At 40.4% G+C, this 20,570-nt stretch overlaps 1 protein-coding gene across 9 annotated transcripts in view; it reads left to right on the top strand.

The window, feature by feature from the left end:
* Positions 1 to 20,570, top strand: part of ENTPD1 (ectonucleoside triphosphate diphosphohydrolase 1) — a 68,234-nt gene that overhangs the window by 12,867 nt on the left and 34,797 nt on the right. For 6 of the 9 annotated variants that reach the window (XR_008450685.1, XR_008450686.1, XR_008450689.1 and 3 more), the window contains exon 1: positions 18,980 to 19,128. The exons of 1 other annotated variant lie outside the window; for it this stretch is intronic. Coding sequence is in view for 2 of the 8 variants with exons in the window: in XM_009565306.2 (XP_009563601.2) it covers positions 19,113 to 19,128 (16 nt within the window). In the remaining 6 variants the exon portion in view is untranslated. Of the gene's footprint in view, positions 1 to 15,298; positions 15,321 to 18,779; positions 18,922 to 18,979; positions 19,129 to 20,570 lie in introns of those variants that run through there. 2 more of the 9 variants (XM_054071640.1, XM_054071643.1) reach the window with 2 other exon arrangements.

Raw genomic sequence — 20,570 nt, 5'->3', positions numbered from 1 at the left:
ACATAAAACACACTAATTGTTTATTAAGTATTAGATGTCTTTATTTTGGTTTAGGCCCATCATGGTTGAAATTTTTATCCTCTTGATAAGCCTTTACTTATCAGGTGAACTTCTTGTTTCCCTACTTGCTTTTTTCACTGAAGTTGCTAGGGGTTAATGGGTTATTTTAGTATTCATCTGACTTCTTGTAGGATTGCTCATAGGCTGAAACCAATGCATGTCCTTATTGAAATTGGGACCCCCTACCTCACTTCTCATTCTGGAGCACTATGGCTTTGGTACCTTGAGAGATGTTGTTGTAGACAGCCAGGATGCACCTCGCCCCTGAACAACTTCAGCTTGGATCATGACTTTCAGGCACTACACTAGCTTTTACTCTTCCCGTGTAGTGACAAAACACTCCAGGGTGAAACCTTCCCAAGAGCAAAGCACCTTCATCTGAAACCACTATTTCTTTAACGGTTGTGTGGAGAAACACGTATTTTTTGCTGTATCACTTGTCAGTTGATTCACAACAGCAAGACTGTATTTGTCACAGGTTTGTTAGCTCTTGCTACACTGCTTAGTCTGTCCAGGTGCTGGCTTTGATGAAGTACTTACGTTTCCATTATGTCTGGTATAATGTCAATACTCAAGAATTAGATTAAATGAGAGAAAGCTGAGCTGTAGACAGTGGATTTGATTATCTCAGGTAATTGATTTCCTTTTTATGATGCTGTCAATGCCTGAGAGGCCTGGTGGATTAACTGATTCTGTCAAGAACAGGCAGGCTTGTGCTAGTCTCACATCATATACAATTTTCCATTTTATTATCAGTAGGACAGTGGAATTGTGTAAGCCTCTGGCTGGGATCTTTCCTGCTCTTTTTAAAGACTTGGTTTGGTTTCTTTTACTGGCCTGAAATCCTCACTTTTAGTCAGGTGGAGAATGTACCTGTTCAGCTATCAATAACAAAAAGCCTCCAGCAAGTGTGCTGCTGAGACATCAAGAAGCAGTTTGCACAATCCCTGTTACCCCATGGAGCGGTACAGACATTAATTATATGCATTGTGAGCATTCTGGCCTGGTTATTAGATGGAGTAAGATAAATGCAGTGGGGTACGGTTAGTGAGCCCCAACTGCGAGCAAGACCAGGAAAAGCCGTGAGACACCAGGACAGTTATGTCCAGACAGACAAATTTGCTGAGTAGTTGTTGTGTGGTCTTAGTGGTAAAGCCAAATTGCTGGCAGAAGGTGGACTTGTCTTCCCCAAAGAGAAACCAGAGTGGTTACTGGACCTATCCTACACTTCCTCATGAAAGAATTGGTGGTAAGAAAAGTGCTGCTTTCTCCTGTCCATGTCCAGTCTACCTAAAGATGCCACTGATGTCCCTGAATGTAATGATCATCCTTTCATCAACTCTGCATGATTTATACTAAAACTGTAAGAATTGCTCCATCAGTTTCATTACTTAAGCCCCACCTGCTGTATGATCTAAGCAAGACTAAAAGAATTGATGACATAATACTGAAGTTCTACTTTGACAGAAAATATTTTTTCCAGCCCAAACAGGATTGCGCTGTGCTGTGAATATATACTACATGGATTAATCTGTTTATGGTTTAGTTTATTCCACTAGACTCTAAATCAGTACATTATGTGTAATTACAGAGCAGAAGCTTAGGGAGACAAAAAAATTCTTTTGCTCGCAAAAGGAAATAAATTATTTTTCTTCTTCCTTTATTTGCAGCACTATTTTACATAAAAAGAGTTCCTAATATTAACGTATCCTTAACAGTTTTAAAAGCATATGAAGACAAATTTTGTTCTATAGTTGACTGTGCAATACCCTACAGTCTAACTCCTACTTGTATTAAATTTAGACTTCTGTGTGCTATTTATTAAGGCTTAGTAGCTATGTGTAAACACAAAAAGGATTCACCAATATTGGGTTTGAAAAATTATTATGAATATAGAGAAATTGTTTCTTACAGCACTTGTAAGATTTTTCGCTTATTGTAAAATTATGAAAGGAGAACAACAGCAAAGCATAGTAAATTCTTAAATGTCACTTGAACTATCATCTCTTAAAGTTACCAAATTAAAATGTAACATTCACTTAAATCTCTCTTGTGAATATACTGTGTATGAATCCCCGTTCTGTAGAAATGCTAACCCCTAAGGAGTATTCAGGCCAATAGCTGGTGAAGTTGAACTTCCCACAAGCTCATTTTGAGTAGACAATGGCAACTTATATTTTTAGTTGGGAATACCTCTTTTAAAGGCTGTCAGATTTAAAGCAATGTTTCCAGAATTTTTTTTTTTCTTTGAGAAACTATGTGCTCCAAATAAACCCCCTGCCTTTTTCTAGGAGATTTGCTAGGGGAAAATAAGAAGTGTTCGGACAAAGGCGGTAATGGGTATTTTTCACAAGCTGCCTCAGTAGTCCTTCGGAGGACACAAACAACCCATTTGCCATTTCACGGCTGCTGTTATTTGCATTAAGCAGAGTGATAGAATCCAGGCAGAGTCAGAGGAACACAGTGGTGGAAGAATGTCAGAAGAAACCTGTCTTCCACAAGACAAAACATCCTAAGACTTTTCATTTTTACCCTGGTACATATTCCCTGAATTCCTGGAATATTTACATTTATAGCCTCAGTTTCCTAAAAAGAAATGGGTATCCTGATGTTATGGCCTTCCTCAGGCTGACTCACTTGAGTAACAGATGGAGGTTGTGTGCCTTTATGCCCGTGACTTTGAAATTGCAGGTCATAGAGGTAGTTGCTAAGAGAACAGAATAAATACAGAATATCAGACTATGTTTCTAGTCCTAAACTTAAATCTCCGTGTTTTAAAATCTTCACTAGAGGCTGATAGATTGCTGAACCCTGGGTCATGAAAGAGGGTTTTCTCATGTTCCTACTTAAGTCAGGAGTAAAACTTTAATGTGGGTAACAACAGACCTTATTTTCACAGAAAAACTGTTGTCTACATTATTCTTGGGGCTAAACAGTTTTAAATTGCAAAAAGACCATGTGAGGAGCGTGCAGTTATGCTCAAATCATGTTCCATTTTCCTCAGGAGCACACAGGGAGTTGTTTTAATTCAAAATATATAGTATCTGTCTGATCTATTAAACTAGAGAAAAAATAATTCCAAGAACAGAAAATGCCAAAGGCAGTTTGAAGAGTTATAGATAAACATGACATACAAAAACCGTGTAGTGAAAGTTAATGCAAGTCAACATCTACAGTGGTCTTAAATGCCACATTGATTCAAAATCACACAGTAATGGATGAAATGGGAATGAATTATATTTGATGTCTCTTTTAATGAGCTCAACAAGGAATTTGGTCCAAGCATGCTAAATGTAGAGTCCTTGGGATGTGAAGTGCTGAAGCTCACAGCCTCAAAATACAACTGTTTTTATTATTTCGGGGTTTGTTATTCTATAGCACTGCATTCTTTTTCTCTTCTGCTCTTTAAGTGTATTATGCTGAAGGCTTGGAATTTAGAATGTAAATCATTCTTTAATACTTCAAGTTATGCAATTACTATTAATCTCCTGGTCTGATTTACATTACTCTTTGATAAAGCAGAGTAATGAAGTTCTATACGGTCAATTTTACAATCCAGTTCCCAGCCATAGGAATCCTGTGGCTCTGCATTGAAGAGGGAGCCTAGAAAACAAACATAGTTGGGCAAAATGTTCTGCCCTTGGGTCTGGGCTCACAGTAAACAGCTGGAAAATAGAAATTGTCTGTAATATTTATTATGAGCAAGATTATTAAAACACAATTCCTGTATTTGGGCCATGGCTGCGGTCTCTCTGTCTAAAAAGTTGTCTGGGCTGATGCTTTTTCTTGTGACTGAGGTATCATCACCTCTTCCCTGGAGCTTAGGTTAAGGGCCAGGTAAGGTTAAATTCAGGATTCTGCCTTTCTTCTAGGGAGAAAGTAGGTGATCTGATCTACACTGAAAGATGTTATCTTGTTTCCATGTTTATTTGCATGAAACTTCAAGTAATTTAATGTATTTGTGACTGATTATCTATCAAACTTGAGATAAATTAGTAAATGCATTCAAAAGTAATTAGTAGGGAACTTACAAAATACCCGTTTATGCACGTGTATATATATTGCACATTTTATTTCCCTAAGCAACTAGATTGAAAAAGAACTCAAATCTGCAGAATTGATGATTTTTAACAGTGAAATTAAATAGTTAAGGTTTTATCAGCTCTGTAATGATGGTATGATTACATAATGTCTAGTCTCTCGACAATGCAGTATTAAGTGTGATGACTTTAATAGCTAATGTGCTGACCTGTTTGAAAAAGCATCAGGTTTCTCTCTGAAGTAAAAGAAAACTTTTCAGGAATTTTATTGAAAGTTAAAACAAAGTAGAAAATATTATTACACTTTATACAGCTAAAATGTAAAAGAAGGATAACTTTTTAAGTTCTGATTAATCAGTTCTGCAGTAGATGTTCCTCAGTAGTTTAATTATTGAAATATATATCTCAACGAAAAATATTTTTGGTAGCTGTGAACCTAGAAATCTGAAATTTGAAATGTTGAATATGGAATACTATCTGCTTTCTGTGACTAAAAATTACTTAAATGAGTTCATCTACCGCCATTGTGTAAAATAGCAAATTCTAAGGAAAACACCATTTGTGGTATATAAATATATTTTAGGTTTGCAATATAATACAAAAATGAAATTGGAGAGGCTTGACACAAACTGCAATTTTAGTTTACACTGTTCTGCCCATTTCCTTATGAGTTATTATTTTTCTGATCAATTTGTGAGACAGAAATATGAACATAAAAAGAAAATCTAAGTTCAGACCAAAACAAAATTTCACACTCAATATTATTATTATTACACCTTTACATATCTGCTTATGTCTTACTGAGGAGTCTTTAATGTTCATTACAGAGCAAAGCAGACGTAAGCATGGATAGGAAATCGAGGCACTATACTAGGGAAAAGCCAGTCAGTTCTGACTTGTTTTCAGTCCCTGTGTATCTATGAAAAAGATATATCAAAGCTGTTTTGTTAGTTATTTAGACACACTGCTTAGCAACTGTAGTTTCTCATCAGCTCGTCTTGTCTTCCCATGTTTAAGAGGAGCCTGAGCAGAGCACTGAAACTTTACTGGTGCAGGTACTTAATGTTTTTATTTCCTAAAAGTTAAATGCTACTTATGGTAGTGACATGCACATGGGAGATGGGTTTATTCCTTGCTGATAGCAAAATCATGATAATTTGATCCTTTCCCTTTTGAAAGGAGGGTAATGTTTGTATTAATGTTGATTTGCTGTTCCTGCAGAGGGTGGCAGTATGGTACTATCCTCAAAACCAGGGAAGCCCTGCTCTCCGGCAGAAGCCTTTCTGATTTTTGTAGGACACGTATGGGCTCACACTGATCACAGAGTGTAACAAAGCCTGATTCAGGTGAGGTGCATACTGCAGTACCTGTAAATAACAATTTTACTCGTGAGAAAGACTGACCAAGGCGCAAATTGTGTGGGAATTATCATTACCAGGGATGGTAATTCCAGCTTGAAGAAAAGATCAATTGATTTAGCTTTTAAGGAAAATGGCTTTCCTGAGGAGCTCTGGATATTAGGGTTCCCCTGGCTTGGTAGCCATGAAGAGTCCAAAATCAGCATCCTGGCACGTGTCACCAGCTTACATAAGGTCTATGGTTTATATAAAACACTGCCACACCTTTGTTTAAAATCACTGATAGACCCGTGGGAGAAGGACATATGACTGACAGAGTTGTTTAATAACTACAAGCTGATGTTGAAAACATGTGAAGTAATGTAAAATTTGAATCTTTCCCTATGCTATTGACTGCTAATGAGTTCAGTTTGCAGCCAATGTTATTTTCAGGTACAATGGCTTATTTCAATCAGCAGCATTATAGAAGTGCTTCTTTGTAGCTGTGTTTACGTATCCTTAATCAGATCTCTATCAAGTGAATAATTCTGCTCATTTGGACGTTGGTGGGTGTTCGGGTAGTTCAGAGTGGGATTTCTGTCTTTGTGAACACTGTAGGGAACTCTGGCTTAGTTATGTAGCACAAGCAGTTAACGTGTTGTTAAAGCTGTCATCAACTTAGAATGAAAAAATTGAAATTACCCTTTCTGCCTGTATTAATGAAAAGACTGAAAATATAGGACACACTAAGTATTCAGCCTTGTACGGGCCATTTTCTTCACTGATTTAATGTCAGTGAAAATTCAAAGTAACAGCCTGGAAATATCCCAAGAAATTTAACCCCTGCAAGGAAACTTCCTAATTAAAGTCAGGGGAGCTATTTGTTTGCTCAAATACTGTCAATTACATGTTAATTGACTTTTAAACAACTACTGTTAAAACTTAAATATATATTTGCTTTAAGGTACATAGAGGCTTTTTGTCAAAGTGATCTAGATTTTTTTACTGTGATAAAAGACTTTTTCTAAATGCAAATTTATGTTAAACCTATAAGCAGTACGTTACTACTATGTGTGAAGGCAAACACAGAGTAAAAACCCTGGAAGCTGTATAGTAAAAATGTTCACAGGCCAAGGGAACAGACTGGGAATAACATTAAGGTTAAAAAAAGAAAGTACTTGCATGGAATTAATATTTGTTTATATTGTTAGCTTTAGACCAGGTCTTCAGCAATACTCCTACACTTGTACGCTACATAAGCAGAATGCTGAAAGTGCCAATGCTGTTTATGCTGGCCAAGTTGTGTTTAAGCAGTGGAATTACTAATATACCACATGCAGTGAAGAAACTGAAGATCTCAGTCTTCCCATTATGGTACTGGCAGAGCTATGCCCAGTGTCCCACTACTGGGAGAGCTCTCTATTTGAGGTTGGAGGGTTGCTGGCACTACAGGAACAATATTAAAATTACTTGATAGAGCAAATGCTTTGATAAATTTTTACGTTATTTGTATTTACATATTGGTGAAACAATTTAATTTTTAATCCAAAAACATATGACAGAAAAATTAATTCATGTGGATTAGTTAGGATTTTAACTGATATGCCCAGGGTCACTACGGCACTCTGTATCAATGCCTCAGTGTTGACAGTCTCCTATGAACATCTCTGGAGAGTCTTACTTTAGGTGAGCTTTGTCATTGTGTTCAGCCTGCGATATTCCTCTTCAGAATGTGAAAATAATAGAGAACTAAAAATACTTATGTTCCTGTTTCTGCAGTGTGATGTAAATGCGCATAGTTCAGTTTTACTGCTTTTTTCATGGAGAATTAGTATTTTAGCATAGTTTACATCAAAGAAGTTTAGAATAAATGAGCTAAATAAATCCTGGAGAACACTTGAGTGGTAAGTTAGTATTCAACTACCAACAACTTTTTTAAATACCTCAAAATACTGATTTTGCTCTATCTAGAAATGCTTAATTTGGAAAAGTTTCTGCTAACTACCTCTCTAAGCCTTAAGTCACCCCAGATTAAGTTTAGACTTGCAATAGCTTTTTTGTTTACTTTTACTGTCATCTCCTGTAAGAAAATAGGATCAATTTGCAGTAAAATTCTTGAAATATTTTTGCAGCTGCAGCTCTGTTTTCTTTACTTTCCATTCATTTGCTGTGGGAAGAAGGAGGGGGGGAAGCATCTACCACTTAGTTTCCTTTCAAATCAGAGAGTGAGGCTTCTAAGCTTCAGAAGTAATTACGTTTTTGAGGTATTTGGGCATAATATTTGAGGGTAATGCAGTAAATAAGTAATTCCCAGCCTGCAACATAAAACCAACAAACTTTAGGGGAACTATCAAATGCAGCTCTGAAATTTGCTGATAATAGTGGGAAATTCTACCACAAATAAAAAGATTATACAGAGTAAATTAAATTTCATATAATCCATCCAGGTTGCTTTCCACAGGTGTAAGTTCAAGCAAGTTTGTGTTTTGTTTCAGTTTTATTACACGGTTTGATTTCCATATTTAGAAAATGCTGAGCCCAGTATCACGCCTCCAGTTGGCCCGTTTTAACCTAGATCGACTTCAAGCAATGAACATTGGACTGAAGCAGAGGCAAACCCAGAGTGTTTCCCTGCTCCTACAGGGCTAAATCTAACTCCAACGAGGCATGCAAAGGGGCAAGAGTGTAATGTCCTCCCAGGTGCTGATGTGCTGGTTCCTACTGTGGTAGCCAGCATGGAGAAGACCCTTGATGCTTTGCCATGGCACTTAGAACAAGAGTATATCAGATGGTGTTTACACATAAAAACATGCAGTGTATATTTATATAAGACAGTTCCTTCGGAAGCAGGCAATAGCACAAACTAAGACAGGCAAAATGTCTGGATAGATCTCTCCCATGCATTTCTGACCATTTGCACTGAGCACTTGGCCAGCCATGAGCAGTCTGCAGGGCAGCCCTCAGTCCAGGACAGTTTTGCAGCACAGAATTGCCCAAGGACATGAGCCAAACTGCTCCCAGGATGCCTTATGCTATGCCAAGTCTGGGACTGTACCCACATTGCAGAAAAACAATGAGCTGTAACTGTCTGTTAACCCCTGGGTGCTCATTGACCAAAGATGAGGTCTGGCTAGAGTCCTTGCTTAGTGAGGGATACAGTCCTTGCAGCAGGTGAGCTGTATGACACTTGTAGCCCATACGGAAATATCAGATAGCAGCTCTTTAATTTGGACACTTGCACAGCCTTGGGCAAGTCCCTGTATCCGAGTTTCCCTGAAAAGTGATTTAAACTCTAAAGAGATGCTTTCCAAGAAATTGCATAAATGTGCCTCTGATAAAAACAGAGGATGTTTTTGTGATGGTGAGGTTGTAGAAAACTGAGGGAGGTACAGACAATCCTGGAAAGCACTAAGCTTTGGAGTTGCTTCTCAAATACCATCCCACCTCCTACTCAGTTTGGAAAAAGACCTGATAGGCCTGATGGAGGCATGGGATCATGTCGCAACAAATCTCAATATTCTACTACACCATCTGGGTAGTGCTTTTTGTTTTATTTATCTCTTCTGCAGAGAAAATAAGGAAGGCCTTTAGAGACCCTGAATTAGGAGGCTAAAGCAAATCAAAGAGGCAATCAAAGAACAGGTTAATCCAATATTTTATTTTGCTGCTGTTATTAATCTTGAACATCACAGCAGGAGTATTTTTTACATATACTATCTGTGAACCTTAATGAATCTTTCAGCTCTTATGCGTTTTGTTTCAATGCATTTCAATTTTGAGTTCAGCCCCTTGGCCAGCAGCTACACAGTTAATGCATTCAGAGTCCTGCACAGTGGCACTCAAAGAGGTGACTTGGATGCCATTTGTTTTGAGTTGCCAACTCCAGACTGAATGACCAGAATTATTTTACTCTTGTGCTGGATTTTGGCTGAATTCATGAATTACTCTTGAACTCAGATATTCTTCAATTGCGTTTGAGGGACTAAGAGAGGAGTGCTAGAGGGATGCTGTTTGGCTGTTCAGTATCAGGATCTTGCATTGCAGCATTTATTTTGTCTGCTCCTTATTTTGTCTGCTCCTTATTTTTTTTCTTTTTACAATCATGTTAACAGTTCCTTAGAGGGTAAGATAGGTTTATATATTTCCTTGTTAAAAGGGTAATTGAAGGAAGAACTCAAGGAAGATAGTTTATTCAATACTTGCTTTCCTTTGCTGATGGATTCACAAGGATGCTAAAGGTACAGAAGAGTACATGGAAAGGAATACTGAAATAAGAGCAAGACTGTAAAAACAGGATTATGAGCAGACTGGGTAAGTCTCGAAAGGGTGATAGTCATTATTGATGAGGGGACCTCTCCTTCCCTCCAATAAATGAATGTTAGAGGTGAAGTTGCCTTTAAACTTAAGGGATGGCTCATTAATATCCAACTTCCATTAGAAAGAGGTAATGAAAATTACCTGCAAGACTTCTAATAGAATGCTCATTTGCTGGGAGACTTGTACAGATGTATGTTTAAATAAATCATTTTAATATAAGTGCTGTGTTCCTGCATTTTGCCATTCCTGTGCCCAGTGAATTTACAGACAGTCTGATGGAAATAGGGTTAATCTGCACAACCTTGTTTCACACCTTGGGATTAAAAAAAAGGATGAGGACAAAGGTGAAAAAACACAAAAATCAACAGCTGCAATTGTCACTGTCAAATAAATAATTAACTACTAGTGAGGATGAGAACAATATTCTGTACTTTAAACGAGTGCAGTTATTGGAAGTTTAGCAAATACTCTAAAAAAACAAAATAAAGACTGTGAAGGCTAGCTTTCTGCAGGGGAACAACATCATTCCATCAAAAGTAGCTTTTAAATGTATTTTATATAAATCTTCCTGTATAAGAAATGGAGGCTACCAACACTTTTTGTAAATGAGTTCATTATGCAGTACTCAGCTTGTCATATCTGTCCATTCCTGCTATCATTGTCCTGTTTTGAAAGATAAGTATATTAAATATGTGCAAAATGCTTGCCAGGTCTCAATTACTTGCAGTCATTTAGAGCAGTGATGATAGACTACTACATAAATTATGCAATACTTTGATTAGTATACTGTAAATGCTGTCATCTTTAACTTACGGTCTCAGGCTACACCTGGGGACAATTTAAAGAAACATTACTGTTTTTCTAAAGTAAAACAAGTTTTTATGCTTTTAGCTCAGTTAGCAGCATTTCATTCAAAATTTGTTATGCACAAAGGCACACCAATTGTAATAAATGTGAGATGGCCTAAATCCTTTCCAGAGCAAAGAAACAGATTACAAACTATGATGAAAAATCCTTATGTAAAAATATGAAAAGATAGAATATTTTTATTAAAAGAAGGAGTAATAGGAAGTGAGTGAAGAGAGTAGTTAAAAGGGAAAGAGCAACTAAGATATGGGGGAAGGGAGTAAAGGAAAGTGAAACATTAAATAATGAAACAAAAATGAATGCTGAGGCAAGAGCTGGAGGATGGTGATGGGAACTATTTAAGAAAAGACCAACAGCTTGAGGTTGGCAGCGTTTGTGTTTGTAGGTGCTAATGTAGCTCCCTGACAGTTATTCCAGGAGCTCTGTAAGGTTAAACAAGAGGTTGCTTTGGGAAAATATATTTTCTTATTTCATACTGATAGGCAGACCTGTTTCACAGTGGTAAGTAATGCTTTTCTCTGATTTCCAGACTGTTCATTAAACCAGGGTGTAAAAAATACTGTAATAATGAAAAGCAGTCAGAGCAAAATTGAAGCAGAATAGACTGGGGTTAATCTGCCAGCACACAGAGGAAAACAACATTTTCCCCTGCCACAAAGAACCTTATTGTCTCATGTTAAGTATTTAATTTTGCCTGTGTTTAAACCAAACTGTCTTAAAGTCTGTTTTCTTATGATGTTCAAGCACATGCCAGTTACTGCAGCAGCGTACGCTGGCACAGCCCCAGGGAGGAGCTGACCTCTGCATTTTCCAGGGCTCTTCAGTTTTTCTCAGCCTGCTTGCATTGGGTTTTGGTGGAGGAGAGTGCAACTTGCCCTTTATGGCTGGGAAATCTCACCAACCAGAGTTGATGTTACATGAGGGAAACAAGCCCATGAGAAATCTGTGCATTTGGGGAAATTTTGGATATTAGTGACTGATCTCTACTTATATCCCACTGGTAAATCTTATTAATGAATATTAAACGTATACACTTTCATATAGTATTTGTCACTAAGTGTTGAAACCCAAAATTTCATTTGCTCTGACTTAGGAAATTTGTGTGTGCAGAGGTTTCTTTTCGAAGCTAACAAAAGTTAGACAAGTGTCCCTCTGCAATGCATTTCCTTGGTAGGGCATCATGTCAAGGAGATTCTCTCTACCAATATTAGAATAATTTCTCCTTTATTTAGCAGAAATGAAGCTGCTATTAATATAAGCAAGCTGTTATTAACAGATAACTAGTCACACAATACTTTCAATTATTTCCGCCTACAGCCACACACACACACTTGCACTCATTATCCAGAGAGGAGATGGAGAGAGCTGGCTTGCTACTGTGTTGGCTCCAGCAGACCAGTTTGGCATATTCATAAGAGAAGAAACCAAGGGAGGAGCATGATGGGGGCAGGGAGGCACAGCTGTCAGTACAGAAATATCATTTAACAGGACTAAATAATGTGGATTTTTGATGCCATAGCACTCTTGCTAAGACTACCTTTGCCTGTGATTAGAGCCTGAGGACTTCAAGTTGAGGAACATACCAACAAACATGGGACGGCAGAGAAATTACTGCCTTCTTTAGTTCAAGCTCAGACTGTCATTTGGAATTTCTGCTTGCATATTACAAATTAAATTTGAAACAAATGGATGGTTGTCTGGAAAGCAAGTAGAAATCTCCATCTTTGTTGAGTCAGGCTTAGTTTGTAAAGATGTTATGCTTAAAGTTCCTGTACATCTTTGCATGTCTGTCTAATTTCTTTGGTCATATGGAGTATAAATCCACACATGCCAAAAAAAAAGAAAGTTCCAGGGCGCTAAAATTTAATAGTACTGTAGTTTAGCCCATAAGAGGATGAAACATCTGAAATCTCCAAAGTCTACTGACCTGGTATATTTTTACACTGTGTGGTATTGTTGCTTGGAGAAGTTCCTTGATGCTAAAAATAATCATTTCTACGCTGTTTTCTATCTCCAAGGTTACAAAATCTTTCAAATCTAGGCATAATTAAGATTATACCTACCAGACATATTTTTAGCATGTTAGGTTTTCTGTGATGTAATTTTGTTCCATTACACACTGCTGAGTTCAGAGGAAGTCTGCTCCATATGAGAGTCAACAGAAGAAGTGAAATCATTAACTTCTGTAGGCACTTGTTTTTGCTTAATTACCCACAGATCTTTAAAGAGCAGCAATCAATTTAGAAGAAGAAGCTCCAGGTGAACCTCAAAAAAGAAATCTGAAATTCAAGTTAAGAAGTCAGAAATTTGATGTTCCCTAACAGGTTTGAAGATAGAATTGTTCCTTGAACTAAGATTTTTTTAAATATTTTCTTGCTTTAAAGTCTTTTAAGTAGTAGACGGATAACAACAAAATTAATAGAACTGATGTACCTCTCAGTTCAGATACTTTCAAAGAAGGCTAAAAACGCGATTTTTTGTTTTGGCATGTTGTATTTTAATGTTTAATTATTTAATTTTATAAGGGCTTGGCCTGATAAAAACCTCTAATCCAGATAATGGAACTGCTGCCCTAGAAGTATGACAGTAAGACGGTGGCATTTGTCAGATAATTGTTCTGCAGAGTTTTTAAATTAATACCTGTTTGCAAATGACTCTTGAGCAGTAATCCATCCCTCACAGAGCCTGGCTGGCTGCAGCTGATGTCCTGCCTCTGGCCCCTCAGCCCCTCCTGAGCGGGGCTGGTCCTTCTCTGGCCATGCCACCTTACCCAAGCGTCGCACAGGGCTGCAAATGAAGGAGTATGCTTTTTGCTTTGTGAATGAGACTACTGCCATACAATGAAATATCTGCTGGAATGATCACCAGCAGGACCGGAATAGGTCATTAATTCCTTATTCCAATTGTATCCAACATGCTTGGAAAGACTAGCAGCCTACAGATAGGGTCTTGTCTGCAAATGAAAACTGATTTCAGAACCTGCGAATTTGTAACTCAGATAGTTAAAGTCTGAGTGCCAGAAAGTGGGTCGCAGAAGAACATTTGAAATGTGATGGTTTCCTTGGAACTCTCATGCAGGAATTCCTTAAAAAGATGGAGAAGCATATTTATTTAGCCTTTTATGAATCTTTTCTGTTGGGAATATTGCTGAGACCTAAATCTTTCCTTTTCCATACCTATCCACAGACAGTCATCCATTGGTAACGTCATTTTTCAAAAGGATGTTTGGGGGATATAGTGAAATAACTCTTTCACATACACTAAAATAATACTGAAAAACACTGAAAAAACTGAAAGTTTTGTGGATTTTTTAACAATAAGGCCGTTAACTTATTTTATTTTATAAAAATGTAATTTGTCTTTAGTAGCCACAACTGCTGAGAAGAATAAACCTAGCAAATTAACTAGAAAACTGATTCACCTCTATGAACAAATTCAGGAACTCTTTTGTTTGGTTAGTTTTTTGCCAGTTTCAATGAACACCATTACCTCTGCATTATCAGTTTAGTACTGATCAGACAAAACCTGTAAATAACTAACTAACAGGGTAGTCTGCAGATGTGTCATCTGAGCACTATGAACCCTATGTCACAAAAAGAGAGATGGGCAAAGGCTATGAAATTTTAACATGAATGACAAAGAAAACAGCCAGCAGAGATGATGACAGTCATGGCTGAGTAACAGACAAGCTGGATGGTTTTATCTGTTGCACTTCAAAACAAAATAGCATCAGGGTCTCTGAGGAAATTACACTAAGGTGGAAGAGGAACCAGCAATACAGACACAGTCTGGCGCAAGAAGCAACAGAGAAATGAAAGGAACTTGTACTTGGGCTGAAAAATAGGAGATAGTAATGTTTACTCATAACTAAAAATGGTGGAGAAATGCAGTAAAGTGGGTGTTACCTTAGAGACGATAGACACGTTTGGGGTGACAAGATCTGTGAATATTCGTATGGAGACAGCATAGTGGCATGCTCTGAGAAAAGGATTACAGATATTTAAAGCAAGACAAGGAACTAAGATGATGGAAGGGAACTTAAGTCATTTTCATAGATAACCCATTTCATAAGTTTAAGGCTAAGGACCAATACTCGTTCACAGCAAGATGAAGCTGAAGGTCATCTGATCTTTTCACAGAAATATCAAAATTTTTTTTCATTTTTCTAAGTACTGCATTCTCTAAAAATAATGCTCAGTGCACACAGGTAAATCTTGTAGAGATTGTTACTCAATTGTCTGTTTCCTCAGGAGTCATCCAAGAGGTTTGCTTTTCAGAAAGGTAGCGTTTTGAGCATCTGAACATTTGAACTTCAGCTATTGCAGAGGAAACTGAAGATGTGGGGAGGACTTGACCTACTGTGTTGTGAAAACTGTCAAGCTTGAAGTGATTTGTAATGTTGGTTAAGTGGGCCAAGGAGCCCAAAGCTGTTAAAAAAATCTTGATACCATTAGCACTTTCGGTTATTTGTCTTTTTTCTATGTCTGGCCTCTCCTCTGCTTTCCTTTCCAGAAGGAAACTGTCTTTAATCACTTGGATCAACCTCCCTTTGTAGGGAATTCTGCTCTCTCTGGTCCCAGCAATGTAATGTGTTCACTGTCTTTCTGGAGACCATCACTTTTTATTGTCTGTTGCAGAGATGCTGTGGATGGAGGACTGGGTACCTGTTGCCTCTCATTCCAGGGCTGCTGGATGGTAGGTAGGTGGTGACATGAACCAGCACACTGGGATTAAATGTCTTGGAAAGCTTGAAGAATATCCAGTCTATCTCTGCTCAGGCCAATGTTTACACACAAAGTTTCTTGAAGCTGCTGCTCTTCTCTGTTGCTCAAACATAGAGTGATGGTCATCATCTAAATACGTAACCCCAGGTCACACCCTAAGGAGACACAGACATGGATAACTTCAATATTGTTGTTGAGATTGGTGATGGGATGGCCTGTTTCTGTTTAAAATATTTTAGATGTTTTCATACCGGTTCTTTCCATGGAAACAAGCTACTTCTGTTTCTAAAGCCTGTAAGTTCATCCCCAGGCTCCTTGATTCTTTTCCTATGGCTGTTTCCTTCCCCCATCCCTAAGCCAAGAGACTCTGGACTCAGTTTCCAGCGTTATTGTCTTGGGCCCTTCTGTCTCCTGTTTGCTGCAAATGGAGCTACTATGTCCCAGTGCTCACTCACTCTTGCTCCTTTTCTGAGTCCCAGAGGCAGCATAATACATCTGAAAAAAAAAGCAAATTGTAGACATCTGTGAAGTTTCATGTTTTTAGACACACACAAGTGCTCACACGCCTTGTGTAAACTTAGAGGAGCAAGATTATGGAATAGTTTAGTTAGGAAGGGACCTGAAAGATCATCCAGTTCCAACCTCCCTGTGATGGGCAGGGACACCTCCCACTAGATCAAGATAATTGCATCTAAGCTCTTATTATGGCTAGGAAGATAGTTAAGATCTGTTGTGCCGCCAGAGTTGCACAGGATGGTTGTTTTTGTCCTAGGAGTAGAAAAGTGAGACTCTTCTGGTTTGCTATTCTTGCCCCCTGTTCAAGATGCATGGAAACTACATCCTGAGCTCACTGATTTCCTCTTTTTTTATTCCTGTGTTTTCAAGCTTCCTCCTCAAACTGTCTGGAGCCTTATCAGAGTACAAATGCCTGCCTAGGGCTGCTTTTTTTCCCCATTTTGTTTTCTTATGGAAATGACTGCGACAGAGAATCAGCTGTTGCCTTTTGCTGGTTTGTGGATTGCAGTCAGAGGTTTGCCCAAAGGCAGGAGGATTAGCAGGAAGAGCCAAACTGCTCTGGAAAATCTGGACTTTACTCTCTGTGGAAGAGGAAGTCTGCGTCTCACGTCACATGAGACTAAAAAGTCCACCCTTTCCATTGTCTGTCATAGACAAAGGGGGAAAGTTATTTTCATCACTATCTCTTACACCTAAACTGGCTGCAAAATAGCATGCAACTTTGTTCCCTGCTTTTGTAGCTGTGGAAATACTATCCATGTGTTTATCAGTCCATAACTTAAAGTAGGTCATCCTCAACTCAGGAATCTGTTCCCTGCAGCTCTGTGAAGGACTTGGATGGTTTTAGGTGTAGCAGACCATAACTATCATAGTTCATAAGTTCATAGCAACTCTTTTCCAGGGGCCCTTACGCTCCAGGTGACAACTTTCTCTTGTGTGAAAACACCACTGCTTGTTTCAGGATCACTGATTAATAATGGCCCATCCTTCCCCATAAAGTCTTCATCTGTGTATCTTTGAAGCTGAACTTTCTCACATGAAAAAAAAAAAACCCAAACTAAACAAACCAAAACAACCTTGTCATTGGCCAACTTGTATAAAAGAGCTTATTGTAGTTTGTCAGGTACATAAACAATTTTAAAAGACTTAAATAGATCACTTTGATCATCCATAAGAAGTGTTAGATGAGACTTGGAGTCATGTCTATCCTCCTTTGAGGGCAGCTTGTAGGTATTTTCCACTTGTTAAATTTGCTCTCCTTTGGATCAGCTCTTCAATAAGCCCAGTTGACCGAGCTTCTGGAGTTTCTAGCTGTAGAGACAATGAGTCTAAACAGGGTCATGTGAAAATCAGTCCTGAATACCAACTATATGTTTTTTAGAAACTACATTTCGGTGAGATTTAATTCATTTAACATTTGGCATTTTTTATATAACTGTTTGGTTTCCTGTGATGACACTCAGCTAGCAAGTATTCTTTGCAAAGTCAGTGTGTGATGAGTACAGAAGCAGTAGTACTTTTATCTTTTTTTTTCTTTTTTTAAGGCAGTAGTATTATTGATAAACCTGTGCAGGTGGTATTAATTACATCGAAGACTTCTGAAATTGTATGTAGTGACTAAGCATTATGTCAAATGCACTCTCATTTTTACAAGAATTGTTTTCAAGGTCACCAACATAATTACTCTGCCATGTTAAACCCTTTAAGAAAGGTCACCTGTTATTGCTGGAGGTAAGGTCAGTTCTCCCCTACTTGGGCTGCCCAGACCAATTTTTCTGAATAAGATGGCAAACACTTCATGTCTACCTTCAGCTTTGTCTGCTGAAACACTGTTCCCTGGACTTTTGAACCAAAGCTGACAATCCAGGAGAAAAATAACTTCCTAAAGCCTTAATTAGGTAGATTGTTTTATTTTGTAGATTCCTATTTTCCTGTCCTGGAAAGATTACAAATAGCAGTAGTGTCTTATCAGATTGCAGTAATGCAGGGTAGGTCGATGTTTGTGAAGGAGGAAGAACTGGTCTTTGTTTGTGACAGGCTGCAATAATGCATTTGAAACCCGATGTCCAGATGAGGCTCTCCAGGTCCTAGCATCAGCCTGCTGGACCATGTTCTTCCTGCCTTTCCTTGGGGCAAGATCTGGAAGCTGGTGATGGGCATGGAGCTGGATGGCGTCCAGCTGCAGGGCAGCGTGTCCATTTGTCCAGCTGCAAAGAGAAGCCCCAGGAGCAGTAGGGTGAGTTGGTACAAGTGACACCTCTGAGAGGGGAGCGGTCTCTGGCACAGACAGAGCGTGGCAGCTGGCTGCGGGTGGTGGTGGCCTGTGCTCCAGCAGCTTCACCCTTTGGGTGACCAGTGGGGAAGGCATGTGGAGAGGGGGAAGAGCCCCAGGGGCTGCGAAGCTGGTGGCCACCACTCTGAGAAGGAAGTGAAAGAGCCAGTGTGGTTGTAACTTCCTTTGGAGTGGGAGGCTGACAGATTTCGAGGCAGGACGGGTGATGCGTGGAAAGGGCCTGAACGTTGTGTTTCATGTTTGCGTGGAAGTGTGCAGAGGCTCAGCAGAGCTAAAAGGCAGTGGGGGGGGAGGGAGAGGGGGAGGGGAGTTGGGTGGAGGTGTCCCTTCAGGCCATCAGTTGTCAAAAATTGGCTCTTCCCCGAAGTTCCCCAGGAGATGCAGCCGAGGGGGGAAGCTCATTCTGCAGGGCAGGTGCAGAAGGTGACTTGCTATTACAAATGTATCCCTGTTTGAGGGGGAGGGGGTGTTAATGTGGGCTGGACCTCTTATCTGGAAGCAAAGTCGATCTTCTCAGGACCGTTCTTTGTGTTCTTCACCGGTGTGAAGGGTATATGCTCAGTCTTATGCAACTTAAAAAAAAAAAAAATACCCTTTCTCTCTGCAGCCAAAATGACTTCTGTGCCGCGGAGCCAGCACGCAGCCCTGCTTCAGCCGGTGGAACCAGCAGCGGCCGCTCCCTCGGGTAGCCCCGCCGCTCCCCGGCCAGCGGGGACCCTCCGACCCGGCAGAGGGGACCGGGGCGATGGCGCTGCCGCGCCTGTGAGGTAATCTGTGCCTTCAGGAAAGCAGGAGGTCAGCCCGCAAGTTAGATGGATTGAGTCATGTAGAGTTAAAGTAACCCCTCCCACAGCCATGGACCACTGTTTTCATGAGCACCTCTCGCTAAGGCAGCTCAGAGCCCGCAGAGGCTGAGAAAGGAAGAGAGGGAGGGAGGAGGGAGCGAGCACCGGCACTGATGGACGAGCCAAAGGGTAAGGACGGGAGCGCAGCGAGCATCCCTGACCCTGGCGGGGGCTGCCGGCATCCCGCGGCTCGGGGCAGGCTGGGCATGAGCATCTCCTGCGGGAGGGAGCGGCGGCATCCCCGGCGGCAGCGCTGCGGGAGCCGGGCGAAGCCTCCGCGGCGGGGTGGGCGCCGCAGCCCTCCGAAGCCTTGGGATCCCCGGGCGGCTGCCGGAGCGACGATGTCAACTCGCGGCCGCTCGGGGGAAGCCGCGGGGGCCGCGGGGCGGGAGCGGAGGCTCCGCGCCGGCGTTTGGCAGAAGTTTGGCCGCGTCAGTGCGAGGGATTCCCTCCCTCGGCGGCTCGGGGGACTCCCGGCTGCAGCCCGCACCGCCCGCGGGCCTCTGCCCGGCGCCCGGGGGGGGAAGGGGAGCGAAAACTCATTGGAAGCATCGGCTGTTGGGAAACCGCGGTGGAAAGCGACAGCCTCGAGGCTGGAGGAATTGCTGCTCTGGGTACGAAGGGTTGGGAGTGCGTGGGCTCGGGAGAGCGGGTGCCCCCGGCACCCTGGCAAACCCTCGACTGCCCTCCTGGGGATGGGGGCAGGGACTCGGCGTTAGCCGGGGATGCTCGTTGCACGGTAATTTTTCTACAAGGTACGTCTTTGTACCAGGATTTGCCTTTTCTGCCGTCTGGCACGGCGCGTGCAGCAGCACTAGTCCCACTCAACGTTTGGCAGAAACATTTCCTAGTTTAGTATCAGCTTTTGCCTATCTGGGTGTCTTGCCCTCTGTTTAGCGCAGCTCTGCCATACAGTCCATCTTTCTGCTCTGCCGACAGGCTCTGTGGGGGACTTTTGAACACGAAGCAGGAACTCGGACAATTGGGCAAGAAGCAGTAAACTGGAAAAAAGACCTGGGCATAAGCTTATCCATTAAATTGAGAAGCTTAGGGATAACAGTTTCCGCTGATTTCATAATTTCTTGTTCAGTACAAGGTGGGATTCTCCCAGTGATCATTGTTATGACAACAGGGAAACAAAATGTGATTTGTTTGGTGTTTTTTTTTTCCCCTGGAATGAATAAAATTACAAACTAGATCTCTCCCAAGTTTTTAACTTCATGTAATGAAACGAATGGCATTTGTGTGGAAGAAGCATGTTCTCAGTCTGACGTACGTCAAAATTTAAGGCAAAGACTGACAGAAGGAGAAGGTTAGCTCATTAGTTTCTGCAGTCATATGTGAAGCTGGAAATTTAGAAATACTTTTCCTCAGCCGAGGAGGGAGATAAGAATAGCTTTGAAACCAGTCTTTAGAAAGTTTCATTCCAAAAATGAAATGTAATGCATGAACGGCGATGCCTTTTCTAGTGAGGTGAGGAATCACAGGGAAGAAACTTAGATCACAACTGATTTAGCAAAGAGGACCAAATGAGCCTTCTTTTAGAAAGTGGAATTTTAAAGAGACAGAAG

Source organism: Cuculus canorus, chromosome 7 (genome assembly GCF_017976375.1).
Source record: "Cuculus canorus isolate bCucCan1 chromosome 7, bCucCan1.pri, whole genome shotgun sequence".
NCBI lineage: Eukaryota > Metazoa > Chordata > Aves > Cuculiformes > Cuculidae > Cuculus > Cuculus canorus.
The sequence above is the reverse complement of the archived record's forward strand: the minus strand, read 5'-3'. Positions and strand labels throughout refer to the sequence as shown.